At 54.5% G+C, this 16,036-nt stretch overlaps 1 protein-coding gene across 1 annotated transcript in view; it reads left to right on the top strand.

Moving 5' to 3' along the window:
* Positions 1–16,036, top strand: part of ACOX3 (acyl-CoA oxidase 3, pristanoyl) — a 60,968-nt gene that overhangs the window by 27,127 nt on the left and 17,805 nt on the right. The window contains exons 9-14 of the mRNA XM_028848287.2: positions 491–673; positions 2,900–3,022; positions 5,156–5,276; positions 7,856–7,978; positions 8,303–8,416; positions 15,676–15,791. Of these exons, the coding sequence (XP_028704120.2) occupies positions 491–673; positions 2,900–3,022; positions 5,156–5,276; positions 7,856–7,978; positions 8,303–8,416; positions 15,676–15,791 (780 nt within the window). The remainder of the gene's footprint in view (positions 1–490; positions 674–2,899; positions 3,023–5,155; positions 5,277–7,855; positions 7,979–8,302; positions 8,417–15,675; positions 15,792–16,036) is intronic.

Consider the following 16,036-nt stretch of genomic DNA (forward strand, 5'->3'; position numbering starts at 1 on the left):
TGGAAGATTCCAGCTAGACGCACGGAAAGGAGCTGCCTATTGACAGGCACACAGGGAAGGAGAGGTGTCCGTGAAACCCCCTGGCATGACTTCCTTTAATGGACTCCGCCCCTGCCCTCTGGCAGTACAGGCCACATCTGATTCTTGCCAAGGTTAAAGGTGGGCCTTGGAATCTCCAGGCAGATGGTTTGCAAGTCCCCAAAGCACTGGGTAACAGTGCTGTCATACCGTTCCCTCTGCGAGGACTGTCCCTTCTCCAGGCAGCTGGGTGTCCCCTCCCCAGTGCCCCCATTCCATCCACGGTTCATCAGTGACACCTGTACCCGCTGCCGCACCGTCCTGTGCCTGGGGCACCCTGGGGATGAGGCATGGGCAGGTGGGCACCGGTCTACTCTGAATGAACAAACGAGGGCACCTTCGCCTCTAGGCCGCTCTGTCCAAGGTGGCTGCGCGGCTGGGCTTGCGCTCATCATCTGCACTCCTTCCGCAGGACGTCAGGCAGCGCTTCGGAGTGTCCCTGGGGGGCCTGTCCTCTGGCCGGGTCTCCATCCTGAGCCTGGCCGTCGTTAACCTAAAGCTGGCCATAGCCATCGCTCTTCGCTTCTCAGCCACTCGGCGTCAGTTTGGACCCACCCAGGAGGAGGAAATAGCCGTGCTTGAGTATCCAATGCAGGTACAGGGTTTTCAAGCATCCTTTCATTGTCTTTCTATTTTATGTGCAAATTCACTTCTTTTACATAGTTGCAGTTTGGTTACTGGGAGTTGATCAAAGCTCTTAAGGCAATTAACAGGATGATTAGTTAGCAGAAGTGCGGCACCTCAGGCCACAAGGCTTCCAGTAAATGGTTTTTAATTTAAAAAGAGTATATGTGAAGTAGCCAAAATAAGGACGATAGAAAGAAGCAAGTCTTTTTTTTTTTTTTTTTTCAGATGGAGTCTTGCTCTGTCACCAAGGCTGGAGTGCGGTGGGCATGATCTTGGCTCACTGCAACCTCCGCCTCCCAGGTTCAAGTGATTCTCGTGTCTCAGCCTCCCGAGTAGCTGGAATTACGGCATGCACCACCATGCCCGGCTAATTTTTGTATTTTTAGTAGAGACAGGGTTCCGCCATTTTGGCCAGGCTGGTCTCAAACTCCTGACCTCAGGTGATGCACCTGCTTCGGCCTCCCAAAGTGCTGGGATTCCGGGTGTGAGTCACCGCACCCGGCCAGAAGGAAGCAAGTATGGGGCGGCTCTGGGAGGTGGATGTGTGCACAGCCGCACGTTCAGGTGAGGCCGCCACAGCTTGGCAGGCAGTGGCCTTGCATGCCCTGTACATGCTTTTTGACACTTTCATCCCATCCCTAAGAAATGATGCCTGGCAGGTGATCTGGAAGAAGCAGCAGCTGAGCGTACAGCCCTGTTCACTGCGATGGCATTTAGAACAGTGGCGTGGGCACAGAGCGTGGGCCCTACACGTCCTCAGAGACGGGGCAGCTGTGGACGTGCACACACGCAGCCCAGGCAGCAGCGTGGAAAAGCACAGATGTTGTTTCACGGAAGGGGGATGAATTTTCGCAGTGAACGTTCCTGTGGTGCTTGCAGGGCATGAGCCCTGTGCCATGGGTTTGGTCTTCACAGCTAAGAGGGTTGGGATTACTCCCATTTTACCGGTGGGGGAACTGAGGATCAAATAGGAAATCCAGTTAAAGTGCATAGGCTAACTCAGGCCCAGGTCCCGGACCAAGCTGTGCATGAACAAAGGTAGATTTGGGTGAAACTTCGAGGAAATTGTAACAGAATTGCAGTTGTTTTTTTCCACATCCTTTGACCAGAGCTATGAGCCTGTTTAGTAAGTGTTCTTGTTCATGCCTGTGTGGCACCCATCCTCTCCCGTGTATGGTCACAGCACTCTGGGTGCCAAGGGCAGCTCGGCAGTCAAGAGAGCGCACTGGGGCCACCATGCTTGACCTCACCACCAAGGCCCACCCCCAACTGGCTTTGTGCCCTCAGGCAAGGTCTTTAGCTTTGCTATGCTCTCATTTTATCATTTGTAAATTAGAACTGATGATAAAACTTCTTCCTAGGATCAGTGTGAGGATTTTAAAAAGTTAGGGCATGGAGGCAGCTGGTGCCATGGCAGCTCAGCACTCTTGACACGTTAGACCATGGTGGTGATGGCGGTTTCCTCAGGATCCTCTCAGGCTTGTCCTGCCATGTACCCAGCCACCCACCCACCCACCCATCCATGCATCCACCCACATATCCATGCATCCACCCACCTGTCCACACATCCACCCACCCATCCATCTACCCATCCACGGATTCATCCATCCACCCACCCATGCATCTACCTACCCACCACCCACCATACATGCATCCATCCATCCACCCAGCCACCCACCCATCCAACAATAGGTGGACCCTATGCTGTTTCAGACAAAGTGAAAAAGACGTGCACTCTGCCTTTCGAGGGGCTGCCAGCTCTGTGTGGGCCTCAGCTTTCCCATCTGTCCCAGGGTGACAGCCTCGTCCTCACAGGCTCATGAGGCACGTGCTGTCAGCCAGTCAGTCCGTGTGCCGGGGAGTTGGCCCCTAGCAGCGCGGCCTTCTGAGTTCACAGATGGACTGGCACTTTGTTCTGTAGTGACTTTGATGGGACAGCTGTGAATAGTGGCCGTTTATGGAATTGCGTTTGGGGTTGTCCGTCAGGGGCCATGGGGGAAAGCCGAACTGGCTGAGTTGAAAGCGTGTCAGGATGAAGGTTTTCTGATGAGCCGGGAAGACACATGGAGACCTTCAGCACTCGTGGGTGCACGGCCCTGACGGCCTCTCCCTGCACTGGCTTTCACGGTCCCTAGGATGGGCTGCCCTTCATGGGAACCATGGTGTGTTCACACAGGTGTCTTGTCTGTTCTAGCAATGCCGCTTGCTTCCGTATCTGGCAGCTGCCTACGCCTTAGACCACTTCTCCAAGTCGCTCTTCCTGGACCTGGTGGAGCTCCAGCGAGGACGTGCCTCGGGAGACCGCAGCGCCAGACAGGTGAGGTGGTGTCTGCTTCCTCAGCAGCATCGTTTGAATCTCACACGGTTGGAGCAGCACAGATTCAGCCTTCATTTCAAAGCAAAATCAGTCGTTTGAGTTGCAAGGACAGAGCCTAGGACGCATTCCTCCAGTTGTTCCCACCCACTCGGAGCTCTTGGCCTCTGCTGCAATTGAACAGGCTGGGCACACGTCCACACTCCTGCCTCTCAAGGATGTGCTGACACGACTCTTGGTTCCAGTCTGTGAGTTCAGCTGTTGGTCTTCTTTTGAGAACCTGACGGTTTTGCAAAATCCACATTACCCGCCCCTCAGTGGCTTCATGGTTCTGAGCCTTTTGTAAACAGCTGCACAAAGGTCTGAATCCCACTGACTGGATTTGAGTTGACAGTCAGAGGATTTGTGCCAGAAACAAGCGTGCAAATCCCGAGATCAGCCTCGGCATAAAGAGACGTCGAGAACGGATTTCTTTGTAGATGGTTATGACCTGATTTTCCGTTGTCCCTCCTGCTGCTCCTGAGCAAGAGTGAAATGTGAATCGAAAGAAATAACCATGTTTGGAAGCAGAGGAGAAATACTGCAGATTGCAGTTACGTACAACATCAGAAAAAGCCTGCATCTAATTAGCATATCTTGAAATATTACTGGTGTCCGCATTCACGGCAGGTGATGGCGAAGGGATGACCTGCAGGATTGGTGGCAGAGCAAATCCCAGGCTCGGGAGGCCTGAGGAGGGAGCGCTTCTGACCACTGAAGGGGTTAAGCCTGTGTTTTCCTGGGAGCGTGAGTCAGTGGAGCTTTTGCCAGCTCTGACACTGTCCTGTGAATAATGTTGTAAAGGGTGACCGGGCTCATTGTTTCTGAAACTCAGCGGTTTAACCCAGGCAGAGGAGGGCCTCGACTCAGCCCCTTATGTGAAGTTGAAAACACTCATAAAATGGGTCATTGGACTTAACGTTTGTGTGTGTGTGTGTGTGTGTGTGTGTGTGTGTGTTTGTGTGTGTCTTCCTCTTGTTTTTCTTTTTTAATTTCTTTTTTAAAAGTAAAAATTCTTCTTTTAGCTTGAATCAGTCTCTTAAGTTTTTTGTTTGTTTTTGAGACGGAGTCTCGCTCTGTTGCCCAGGCTGGAGTGCAGTGGTGCGATCTTGGCTCACTGCAATTTCCGCCTCCTGGGTTCGAGCGATTCTCTTGCCTCAGCCTCCCAGAGTAGCTGGGACTACAGGTGCCCGCCAGTACACCTGGCTAATTTTTTGTATTTTTCAGTAGAAACAGGGTGTCGCCAACGTTGCCCAGGCTGTTCTCAAACTCCTGGGCTCAAGTGATCTGCCTACCTCGGCCTCCCAAAGTGCTGGCATTACAGGCGTGAGCCACTGTGCCTGGCCCAGTCTCTTAAGTTTTCATCATTAGATATCAAGTAGAAGCAAAGGAGTCTTCTTCTTCTTCTTTTTTTTCCCTTAAAAGAAAAGCCTGCGTTACCTGCTGGTCCCAGGCAGTCTCCCATCCAAGTACTAACCAGGCCCAACCCTGCTTAGCTTCCAGGATCAGGCTCATTCAGGGTAGTGTGGCCATGGACAGCAAAGGAGTCTCAATGAAACATGTTAGGCCCGAGGGAGGCGCAGTGAGCACCCACACAGAGCAGACCGTCAGTTACCGAGGCGCTCGCAGCCTTCTGGAATGGACTGGCCCCGGCCCTTCCCTGTCCTGGGAGGGAGCACTGTCTGCGGTGTTGGGTCTGATTCTCTGGCCTTTCTTCATGGTTTCACTGCAAACAATTGCAGCCTTCCATGGCGTGTCAATCACTCTGACATTTATAAACTTTATATAAACTGGGCCATGACGTACATTCTTCTGCAGTTTGCTTCTGGGAGCCATGTCAGGGCCCCGAAAGCTATTTGCTGTCTGGAGCGGTGTTTTCATTGTTGTGAAATGGTGTGAGCATACCACAGTGTACCCATACTTGGATAAAGACCCTTTTTTATTTCTAATTACAATTAGGTTTCCTCTTCTGTCATTTTCAGGATGTCTTGTATTAGACTAGAAGTGATATGGTGGTTTGATGTTATTGCTGACGTCTGACTTTTTGGTGTCGAAAGTCTCTTTTCACCTGTTCTTGTTGGATTCCCTCACCCAAAGGCAGAGCTTGGACGTGAGATCCACGCTCTGGCATCAGCCGGCAAGCCCCTGGCCTCGTGGACCGCCCAGCAAGGAATTCAGGAATGCCGGGAGGCGTGTGGAGGACACGGCTATCTAGCCAGTAGGTTTTGGAGAAGTGCATGGTGGTTTCCTGTCCTTAACCCTGCTGTTTGACTCTAGACCAGGGGTCGGCAGACTGTGGCCTGAAGACCAAATCCAGCCTGCCACCTGTTTTTGCAAATAAAGTTTTATTGGAACACAGCCAGCCACCCCCGTTCATTTGCACATTTCCTGCAGCTGTTTTCGCACTGCAAGGGCAGAGTTGAGTAATCCCAGCTGTGACAGAGACCATGTGGCTTGCAGAGCTGAAAATATTTACTCTCTGGTCCATTGCAGAACAAGTTTGCCAACCCCTGCCCTAGATAGATCCCACTGCTTTCAGATGCCTGATGCTTTGGCCAAAATACAGGCAGAGAGCAGCTGATCTGCTCATTTGAATTTTAACTGTTTGGTTAACAGCTTGGTAGTAAACTAGCACCATGTTTTATTTGGATAGAAAATTCTTACACTTAGAAAAAGAGTCAGTTATATCAGCATTGACGATAACCGAGGCAGCTGTTGTGTGGTTAAGAACAGGGGCCACCAGCTTGCCTGGGATTGAGTCCTGGCTCCGTCTTAACAGCCTGGTAACTGTGGGCAGGTTGCTTAACCTCACTGTGCTCAGTTTTCTTATTTTTACAGTGGGGGGTGATAATAGTGTACCCACAACATAGGTTCTTGCCAGAATTAAGTGAATTAACATGTATGAAGTGTAAGCTTAGTATCTGGCTTGTAGTGCATGCCCACTGACTTTTTTATTTGCTAATGCTGTTATTATTAGAATTATCATCAGCATTATTTACAGCTTACCTGCAAAACTTCCTGTGTGCTAATCTTAAATAATTAACTGGCAAAAACTGGTTGCTCAAAGAAGGCCATGTACACACTCAAAACAGCCACAGCATCTGCAAAACTCTCTTGCCCTCCAGGAGCGCTTTAGGCCCTTTGCCAAGTTTGTGAGAGTTTTGGCGATGCTCTGTCTAGAACTACACACACCCTTTCAGCGATCATCCGCCCACCACTGCAGTTCTAACTCGCACCTGTTCTAGCATGGGCCGGCAGCAACGTGGCCTCTCACTCCCACCACACTCTGCCTTTGTCACTTACTGCCATGTGGGTAGCCATGGCTGTACATAAGTTACTCATTTGCATGCTTTGTCCTCTGTGCAATGCCCTTAGTAGTTTTTATTTGTCGTTGTAACTCATCGGGATTCTATAAATAGTTGAATAACGAAATTGAATCTTGCAGTACTACAGACAACAAAGACAATAGAATCAAGATTCATCATATACATATACATATATATATATATACATATGCTGGGATTGAGACCAACACAACCAAAGCTCCATCTAGGTTTAGAAAATCAATTGCAAATGTTTCTGCTGGGGACTCTCCCAGCTCTTGTTCAGTGGCCAACCTGTTACATGACAGGAGGCACGTGGCAAGATTTGACAGCAAGTCAGGAGAAAATGATCAGGTGTTCCAGGTGGTCACAAGCCTAATCACAAGCCTGCTGGCAGCGTGGCTGCAGTAGGAGTCCGTTCATGCTCTCAGGATCCATCAGTCATAGTATGTGAGTGTGAGAAGTCAGCTCGGCTCCCTTCCTGCTGGGCCCATCCCAGCCTCACATTCAGAGAACACTTTCCATCAGAGCAAGCAGGCTCCAGTGCGTGAGGGTCTGGAAAGCAAGCCTTATAACCTATGTGAAGGCATCCAGCTAATTGATAGGAAAGACAAAAGCAAAGTTGTCTTGATATTTCCTGTATTAAAAGAAGAGTTCATTCAGTTACAGAAGGAAGAAGGGCAGCCCTGGGGGCGTCAGCTTGCTGAGATGGTTCCCTCCTGTCAGCGACCCCATGCTGGGGGAGGCTCTGCGGGATGACCATGCAGGGCTTGCTGACAGCAGTGAGGAGGAGCTGGGGTTGGGACTTGAAGCAGGGGTGACAGTTTTTTGTGTCTGGTCAAGCTGGGTTTAGGGCTTTTTTTTTTTGGACAGTCTTGCCCTGTCCCCCAGGCTGGAGTACAGTGGCATGACCATGGCTCACTTCAGCCTCAAATGCCTGGGCTCTTAGGCAATCCTCCCACCTCAGCCTCCTGGGTAGCTGGGACTACAGGTGCTTGCCACCATTCTCAGCTAATTTTTTTTTTTTCATTTTTTGTAGAGATAGGGTCTCACTATGTTGCCCAGGCTTGTCTCAAACTCGTGGCTTTTTTTTTTTTTTTTTTCTGAGACAGAGTCTTGCTCTGTTGCCCATGCTGGAGTGCAGTTGCACAATCTCAGCTCACTGCAACCTCCGCCTCCCAGGCTCAAGCGATTCTCCTGCCTCGGCCTCCTGACTAGCTGGGACTACAGGCACACACCCACCACACCCGGCTATTTTTGTATTTTTAGTACAGGTGGGTTTCACCATGTTGGCCAGGCTGGTCTTGAACACCCGGCTTCAAGTGATCCACCCGCCTTGGCCCCCCAAAGTGCTGCCATTACAGGTGTGAGCCACTGCGCCCAGCCTCTTAGGGCGTTTTAAATTCTCACATAGTGACTGGCTGTTTCACAAATATGCATCTTAAATGATGGTACTATTGTGGCTTTGTTGCAGTGAACCGGTTGGGTGTCCTTAGAGATGACAACGATCCCAACTGCACATACGAAGGTGACAACAACGTCCTGCTGCAGCAGACAAGCAACTATTTGCTGGGCCTCCTGGCACACCGGGTCCGGGGTGAGGCTCCGCTGCACACTGGTGGGGGCCCTGGAACACAACCTGGCGGGGGTGGGTTCTCCTGGCCCCACTGATTCAGCTGTTCTGTGGACGCACCCTAGATGTGCAGAAGGAAAGAAATACTATCAGATAGTGCCGACCGACTCCCCAAGGCATGGGCAAAGGTTGGGATGGGGAGAGTCCTTGAGACCCAGACCCTGGCTCATGGGTCCGTGGCTGTCGGGTCCTCTGGACATTCTCCATGCTTTGGGGTGCCCCCGGCTTGGGGTCCCCAGTGGCTTGGGTTCCCGTCTTCCACCAAAGTCACTGGAATGTGTGTCCTAGATGGAGCTTGCTTCCGCAGTCCGCTGAAGTCGGTGGACTTTCTGGACGCCTATCCCAGCATCCTTGACCAGAAGTTTGAGGTCTCCAGTGTTGCCGACTGCTTGGACTCCGCAGGTAAACATGCAGGTGGAGGGCTCCCCTGATCTCTTGATTTCCCGTCATTCCCCCCAGGAAACACACCGTACCTCGGTGAGGGGGCCCTTGGCAGTTCCAGCCAGGGCAGCAGTAGTGGTGGGAGGCCCTGCATGCAGCTTGTCCTGGGCTGGCTCATGGAATAATCTCTTTGCACCCGATGCCAAGTTAGACACTGACTCCACAGATGAATTGAAGGATGCCCAATCACCACCCTATGCCTTGCCTCTTGCCTTCCCCTCCCGTAGGATAAAGGGCGTGAGGGGCCACCTGGCCTAGTCTCTGTCCACTGAGCAGCCTCTGCCCCCTGCCCTGGTGCCTGGGCTGCTGCTGTCCCTGGGCCCTCCCAGCTACCTCACCTGTTGGTCTTCCCCACCCCCAGCCCCTCCTGGCTCCCCAAACAGCAGATGCCCCTTCCCGCCCTGGCGCATCTCACACGCTTCCTTCCCTCAGCCCCTGTAGCACAGGCTCATCTCCCGTGGGTGTGGTGGTCGGGGTGGGGCCTCCTCCCAGGGGTCCACACAGAGCTGGCCATGGACAGCCTCCTGCAGGTGTGTCATGGGAGCTGCTGCAGGCTCCACCTCACCCACGCAGGGTCTGCTCAGAAAGGTGGAAACGAGAGCTGGGAATGGGGCGTCCGGCCGTGCTGGCAGCATGGAAAGCAAAGCAGCTTCCCTGTAGACTGCACTGCATCCTGACAGGGGATCCCTCTCTGGAGAGCAGCGCTCTCGCGTTCCCTGGTTAATTCTGCACATGCTTGTTATGCACTTACTCTGCAGTTCGGGGCCAGTGGCCGGCATGACCGAGACCCCGTGCCTGCCCTCGTGGGACTTTGCAGTCTAGACCAGCAGACACAAAAACATTCCAAGGCCTCAGTCTTAGGGCAGCGGGAATTCTGCAAAGCAGTGATCCTGGCTGGTGAGGTGGAGCATGACTGGTGACCCCCTTGCAAGGATCTTGGCCTTTGAATTGAGGTCTCAGTGAAAGGCAGGGGCAGCCATGGGTATGTCCGATGGACGGGTGTCTCAGGAGGAGGAGGAGGCAACAGGGCCCAGCCTGTGCGGAGCTCATCTCGATGCGAGCGTGCATCGTGTTCCCCTGTTGTGAATGACCGGAGGTGAGCGCCAGAGGCCTGGTGGAATGGGGTGTGCTACTTGTTTTGATGATTCATATTTTTAAAAATGTTGAAAAAGGCCACTCTGGTTGCTCTGTGGAAATGGAGGTGAGAGGCAGTTGGGACGGGTGAGAGGGGCTGCCCTGTACCCCCACATAGAAGCACCCGGCGGAGCTCTGCGTGTCCTACAGGGTACTCCTAAAGAGCACTCGGCTCTGGCTGCCTGGGTGCAGGCAGGGACAGAGCAAGGATTCAAACCCAAGCCTGTGGGACTGCAAAGCTCTGAATCTCTTGTTACTCCTCCTGGATGCTTCTTGCCCATTGGTCTGGGTGAGATTTGACAGAAAGAGCCGGGCTGGAGCTGCCCCCACCTCCATGCCACCCGTGTCCCTGTGAAATGCCTTCCTCCCACCACAGCCCCCATCTGTCAAGCCGCATATCACAGAGAACAGCTCGAACCCGCAGCAACGCCTCCATCTCCCCATCACCTCACTCAGCGGTTTTTAGTGAACGTCTTTGCTTTGCCACCAAAGCACCTATTTGTGCAGAAGAGAAGGGCCGAGAGGGGTCCCAGTGCACTGTCCCGGTGGGCCAGGTAGAAACTAACCCCTCCGTGACACCCGAGACTGGAAGAGCAGGCCCACCGTCCGGAGCGAGACATCAGCTCCCGCCAGGCTGCCAGAGGTTGATCCCGGTCCCTCCTCCTGCCGGCCGTGGAACCTACAGCAAGTTCCTCAGCTTTCCTGCCTCGGTTTCCTCATCTGCAGCACAGGGATGGTAATGGTATCCCCTTCATAACGTTTTCGTACGGTGGACTGAGTTCAGCGCCTAAAGCACTTAGTGCAGCACTTGGCGCCAAATCAGTGCTCAGCTCAGCAGCCACAGAGTTTGGGCAGGAACCACTCTCGAGGTGCGGCACACTCAGCTGGGCAGATAGAGCAGGGATTTGGAGATGGAGGAGGCTCTTGGCTTTGCATTCAGGAGATCAGAATGTGAGGGTCCCCAGGGGTTCTGGGAGGCCCCTGGATCCTCGGGAGGAGGGAGCCCATGCAGTGGACAGGCGCACGTGGAGGACGCGTTCCGGCCTTCAGGACCGACGCCATGGATGTGATAGCAGCCCCCGAGCGTGTGCCCTTGTCCGTCTCCAGCCCTGCGGGCTACTTGTTCACACGGCAAAGAACACACAGCCATGGCCGAAGCCCGTGTGGTGCCTGGGCCGGGCCAGTTTCCCGGTGCCTTCCGCTGCCAGCACCGTCAGCATCGTCATCAGGACGCGCCCGCGTCACTGCTGGCTTTTCCCGTGGGCCCTGCGCTGGGTTACAGCTTCTGACGGTAACTAACCGTGCAGACCTCAGCCTGCCTGTTTGGGTGCCAGTAGGAAATGGGGACACGTTTGATGAACTATTTCTGATGTTTGCAAGTCACTTTTTTTTTTTTTTTTAAACGGAGTCTCGCTCTGTCGCCCAGGCTGGAGTGCAGTGTCGCGATCTCGGCTCCCTACAAGCTCCGCCTCCCGGGTTCCCGCCATTCTCCTGCCTCAGCCTCCCAAGTAGCTGGGACTACAGGCGTCCGCCACCACGCCCGGCTAATTTTTTGTATTTTTTAGTAGAGATGGGGTTTCACCCTGTTAGGCAAGATGGTCTCAATATCTTGACCTCGTGATCCGCCCGCCTCGGCCTCCTAAAGTGCTGGGATTACAGGCGTGAGCCACCGCACCCAGCCGCAAGTCATTTTCTAAGCTTCCCAAATGTTGCCACAGGAAGAACTAGAAAATGACCTAATCATTGTAGTAACTTCAACCCAACCAAAACCTTTTTCCTAAAACCATCGCTCCCTATATTAATAAAATGAAAACATAGAAGGCGCAGCCAGCTTCTCCATGTGCCCATCACGCTCTGCTCTTCCCTCCCCTTCCCCTGAGACTGAAAGCAAAAGCAGTTTTACAGTCTCTCCATCGTTGGGAGAGACACCAAAGTCATCTGCTTTTCCTGCAACTGCCCTAATGTTTACGAGATGCAACAAAGTGAAAACGTTTTCCAGAGTAACAAAGGCAAATGACTTTCTCTTGTGGAAAGTGGTGTGGGAGCGAGATCACCATTATCCCTCACGCCGCAGGGAAGCTTGTGGATTCTGCCAGCCCCGTCGTCTCAAGGGCATTTGGTCACAGATCCCAGGGCTCAGGGCCGACTGCAGCCTGCGTCATGTGGATCTTTGGTAAAAGCTGTGTAAGTGATGTGGGGCCCTCAGGCTCTGCAGGATTGAAGAGACACAGGCCTCTTCCAGGGTTGCGCTCGCCTGTGAGGAAGGGTGGAGGATTTGCCAAGCCCATGGCTGGTCCTTCAGGGGTTCCTATTCTGACTTGGGTAGGGAAGGCCGGGTTTTCTGTTGAGTTCCTCTGATTTTTGCACAGGCACGTGTGCTGGGCTGAGTGTCACAGCCCTGTGCCTTGGGGCCTGTGCTGTTGCTCCCTGCGACGGTCCCTGTTCTCCTTTAGCGGGCTGGTGTGCATTTGTAGTAAGCAGTTGCAGTGTTCACTACCCGGACACGTGTGTATGTGTGGACTGCAAGGTCACAGAATGTAGGCCAGAGGTGACATGGGGCCATGTGTGGTGGAGTCACGTGGGGTGAGCGGTGAGGTCACGTGGAGTGCATGGCGAGGTCATGTGAGGTGAGCAGTGGGGTCATGGGTGAGCGGTGGAGTCACATGGGGTGAGCAGGGAGGTCACGTGGAGTGCATGGTGAGGTCATGTGAGGTGAGCAGTGGGGTCACGGATGAGCGGTGGAGTCACGTGGGGTGAGTGGTGAGGTCACGTGGAGTGCATGGTGAGGTCATGTGAGGTGAGCAGTGGGGTTCATGGTGCAGACGGTGTTCCCAGAGGATGGGAGCACAGGCTCTTGGGTCAGCACTGCCCCCCGCTGTGACCTTGAGCTAGGCTTTAATCTCTCCGAGCCTGTTTTCCTCCTGCAAGACAGTGGAGAGGGAATGCGGTCACCTCGTGCTGCCTGGCAGGTGCCAGGCCATGGTGCCCTCGGTGGGGGGCTGCTGTGTGTGGGGGGCCACTGTCCTGAACACTTCATTGGAAACAACAGACACAGGTGCAGGTGAGGTCTGCCTTGGTGGGTCAAGGAATGTTTCCCACAAAGCCGGCACCTGAGGGTGTCTTGGAGGGTCTGTGCGTTGTGCTTTTGGGGAGCACCGGCCGTTCAGGAGCACCAGAGCGGTGGGCATGGTCAGACCCGGGCCCGTGATCTGGCTGAGGAGTTGGGGCCGCCGTCCAGGCCTTGCTTTCCAGGGCTTGCCTGGGTCAGAATCCGAGTTAGGAGTGTCCGATGCTGACGCAGCGGGGACTGGCCTCAGAGACAGGAGAGGAAACTGAGACCCGAAAGGCAGGCGGTGCACGCGAAGAGCTCTCCATGGGGTCAAGGACGGAGTCCCAGCTGCGGAGGGGGCAGGTTGAGGGGCAGTCATTGGGTGCACAGGGCAGCTGGGGGCACCTTCGCGAGTCCGTCTGGTGTGTGGCACATGGAAAGGCTGTGGTGACCCAGGATTCTGAGAGAGTCTTAAGGACAGAGGTTGCTGACGCTGGGTGTGTCCTCGGGCCTCCAGCAGCCATATTCCAAGCAAGAGAATTCGCTGCCCGTCAGTGCCCGTTTTCCACGTACTTTATTTCAGCGATACTGTATCACTTCCAGATTAACTCTGGAAATGACACACATGGCACCCACCTTTCGTTTGCTGTCATCTGCTTTTTGGGGGATCTTCTCCCCTGCATGTGAACACATCAGACTGACATGCTTTATTTTTTAATGAAAAACCAAGAACCAAAAGCAGAGTGTAAGGAAAAACACGGTGCAAACATAACTCATTTCTCAAGCATTCTTCTCACTTGCAGCCCACAGCACGGTCTAACTGGCCGTCGACGGGAAGCCTCATGGGTTAATTCTGGTTGCAGAGATAGATTGGAAAACTCGGGTAACTGCCGTGAAGTGTCCACCACAGAGGGACACCTCCCGGGGCAGTGTTTGGGAACGGCCAGGACAGGCTGGGAGGGAAGCCCAGCTACGGCTGATGCGTGGTGGGACACGGGGGCCTCTGGTGTGGTCAGAAGGTATTTGCACAAGCGGTTTCTGGCCAGACCGTTTCCTTGGTTTTGTTGCTATGTAAATAAGTCATGGAAAGCACAACTGCACAGTGTCCACCTTTCCTTGCTGTTCGTGACCATCTGCCCTGCCGGGGAGAGCTTGGGATGTGGCAGAGCCTTTAGGAACAGGCGGTGGTCATGAGGGCCTCCCCTCAGCATTGGTTGCAAAATGGACCTGAATTTTCCTGTAATGTCCTGAAGGGTAGCATGTGAGGCTCAAGGATGAGCCCTGGGCAGCCTGCCAGCAGCAGAGGGCCACGGCCTGGGCACCAAAGATAGCAGACAGTGACTCTTTCGGTGCAGAGGCGGAAACCCCAAGGCAGGATGGGGCAGGGCTGCCCCGCTCCCTCTGCGGGGGAGTCCTCCTGCCCAGGCTCCTGGCAGCTCCAGGAGTCCTTGGCTGCGGCTGCATCATGCTGGCCTTTGCCTCCTCTGTGACTTTGCCGTCTCTGCATCTTGTAAGGACACGTGTCATTGGACTTAGAGTCCACCCTAGTCCAGGAGTCCCTGATGACCTCCCTCAGTACCTCAACGTCATGACATCTGCAAAGACCCTCTTCCCAACAAAGGTCATATTCACAGCCGTGGGAGTCAGTTGGGGCCACCATTCAACGCCTCATGCCTGGCAGGACTTGGCAAGGGGAGCCTTGGCTCCCTGAAGATGCCTGTATGGAGGAAACCTCCACCCAGCCCTGCCTGCGCCCCGCCTGCGGGGTCAGCGGCACCTGCCTTTCCTTCCCGCTGGGGAGCTGAGACCTCCGGCAGCCGCCTGATGTCTGAGCCTGGGGAACGGCCTGCTCTGGTTTATGACTCAGTTCCTCTCAGTTATGCTGTGAGGGTGAATGGATGTAACAGCCGAAAGCAGTCGGGTGTGCTGTGGCAGGAACCGCGACGTTGGGTGTTTTCTTCCCAGTGACCTGGGCTGTGTGACATAGAAGGAAATCCCAAGGGCCCCTGAGTTCAGCCTTTGGACTCAGACTCGGCGTGGCTGACCCCATTCTCCTGCCTGGGATCTCTGAGCAAGACCGGCTGCCAGGCAGAAGGCCCCCTGCAGCCTGGAGGCACCTCGTGTCCAGGCGCCAGGCCCTCTGTGCCTGGGCAGGGAGTGGGTGTGAGCGTGGCCTCCATGTGCGGCTGGTCCGCAGCTCTCCCCTACATGCTCGCCATGTGCCTGGGCCCATGTCCTCATCAGCGGGGTGGTAGCAGTACAGCCTGGTGGGGTCTCAGGACCATGCCTGCTCCATAGGGAGTACTGTGGGAGGCCAGCTCTGGCCATGCTGTAGGGGGCCCTGCAGATGTGGGCACCACTGCCAGGGGAAGGGGAGGATGAAGAGGGGGCTCCAGCTGTCCTGCCTGACACCCCACCTTGGGGCCTCCTTGTCTGCTGCATCTGCTCCCTCCTGCCCTTTTGAATCTGGGGGTGGGGCCCCCCAGGGTACGAGGCCTCAGGTACCCCCTCCCCCACCATGTCAGTCCCCAGTTCCACCCAGTCCTCCAGCAGGCAGTGAGGTCCAAGGGCCAGGCAGGGGGAGGTGAACGGAAGCACCCCTTCCTCTCGCCACTGGGCACCACCGCCGGGCAGTTGTCCTGCTGCCCATGCAGTCCTGGGCAGCTGCGGGGACAGCACCACGGTTCACACAGACCGAGCCTGATGCGTGCGAGAACGTGCGGCCGTCGCACTCGAGGGCCCACTCTAGCGGTGGCACCGTGCCCCTGTGGCCTCCAGGCTGCTGGAACAGTGTAGAACTCCGGACAGCCCCAGGCTGAGCCAGGAAGTGCCTCCAGCCAGAGGGGCCCTGGGCAGATGCCGTCCCTGTGCCTCAGTTTCCCTACCTATAAAATCAGACCCACCCCATACGCCTGCTTGTCACGAAGATGACGCCGTACCTGCAGGATGCTGGCAGTGCCTTGTCCCTGGGGGTGAGTCGTGACAAATGCTGGGTTCTCTATTGTTACTTTTTCTCCTTCTGTTTCTCGTTCCGAAGTCGCCCTGGCAGCATACAAGTGGCTGGTTTGCTACCTGCTCCGAGAGACTTATCAAAAATTAAACCAAGAGAAAAGATCAGGAAGCAGTGACTTTGAAGCAAGGAATAACTGCCAGGTAGGTATTTGTTTTCAAAATTCCCTTTTGTATTATTTGCTCTTAATTCCCCAGTTGTTGTATCCCTGGCAGTTCAGGCCCCAGACCCCGAGCTCCCGTGACCTTGGGCAGATGACTTGATGACTTTGCTGCTTGCTCAGCTCCTCTGTAACACAGGGATGGCGGCACCTGTCTTGCTGGGCTGGGGAGGTCATGGATGTTACATTTACCATTCCTGACGGTTCCCAGCCCGTAAACCAGAGCAG

The sequence above is a fragment of the Macaca mulatta genome, chromosome 5 (genome assembly GCF_049350105.2).
Source record: "Macaca mulatta isolate MMU2019108-1 chromosome 5, T2T-MMU8v2.0, whole genome shotgun sequence".
NCBI lineage: Eukaryota > Metazoa > Chordata > Mammalia > Primates > Cercopithecidae > Macaca > Macaca mulatta.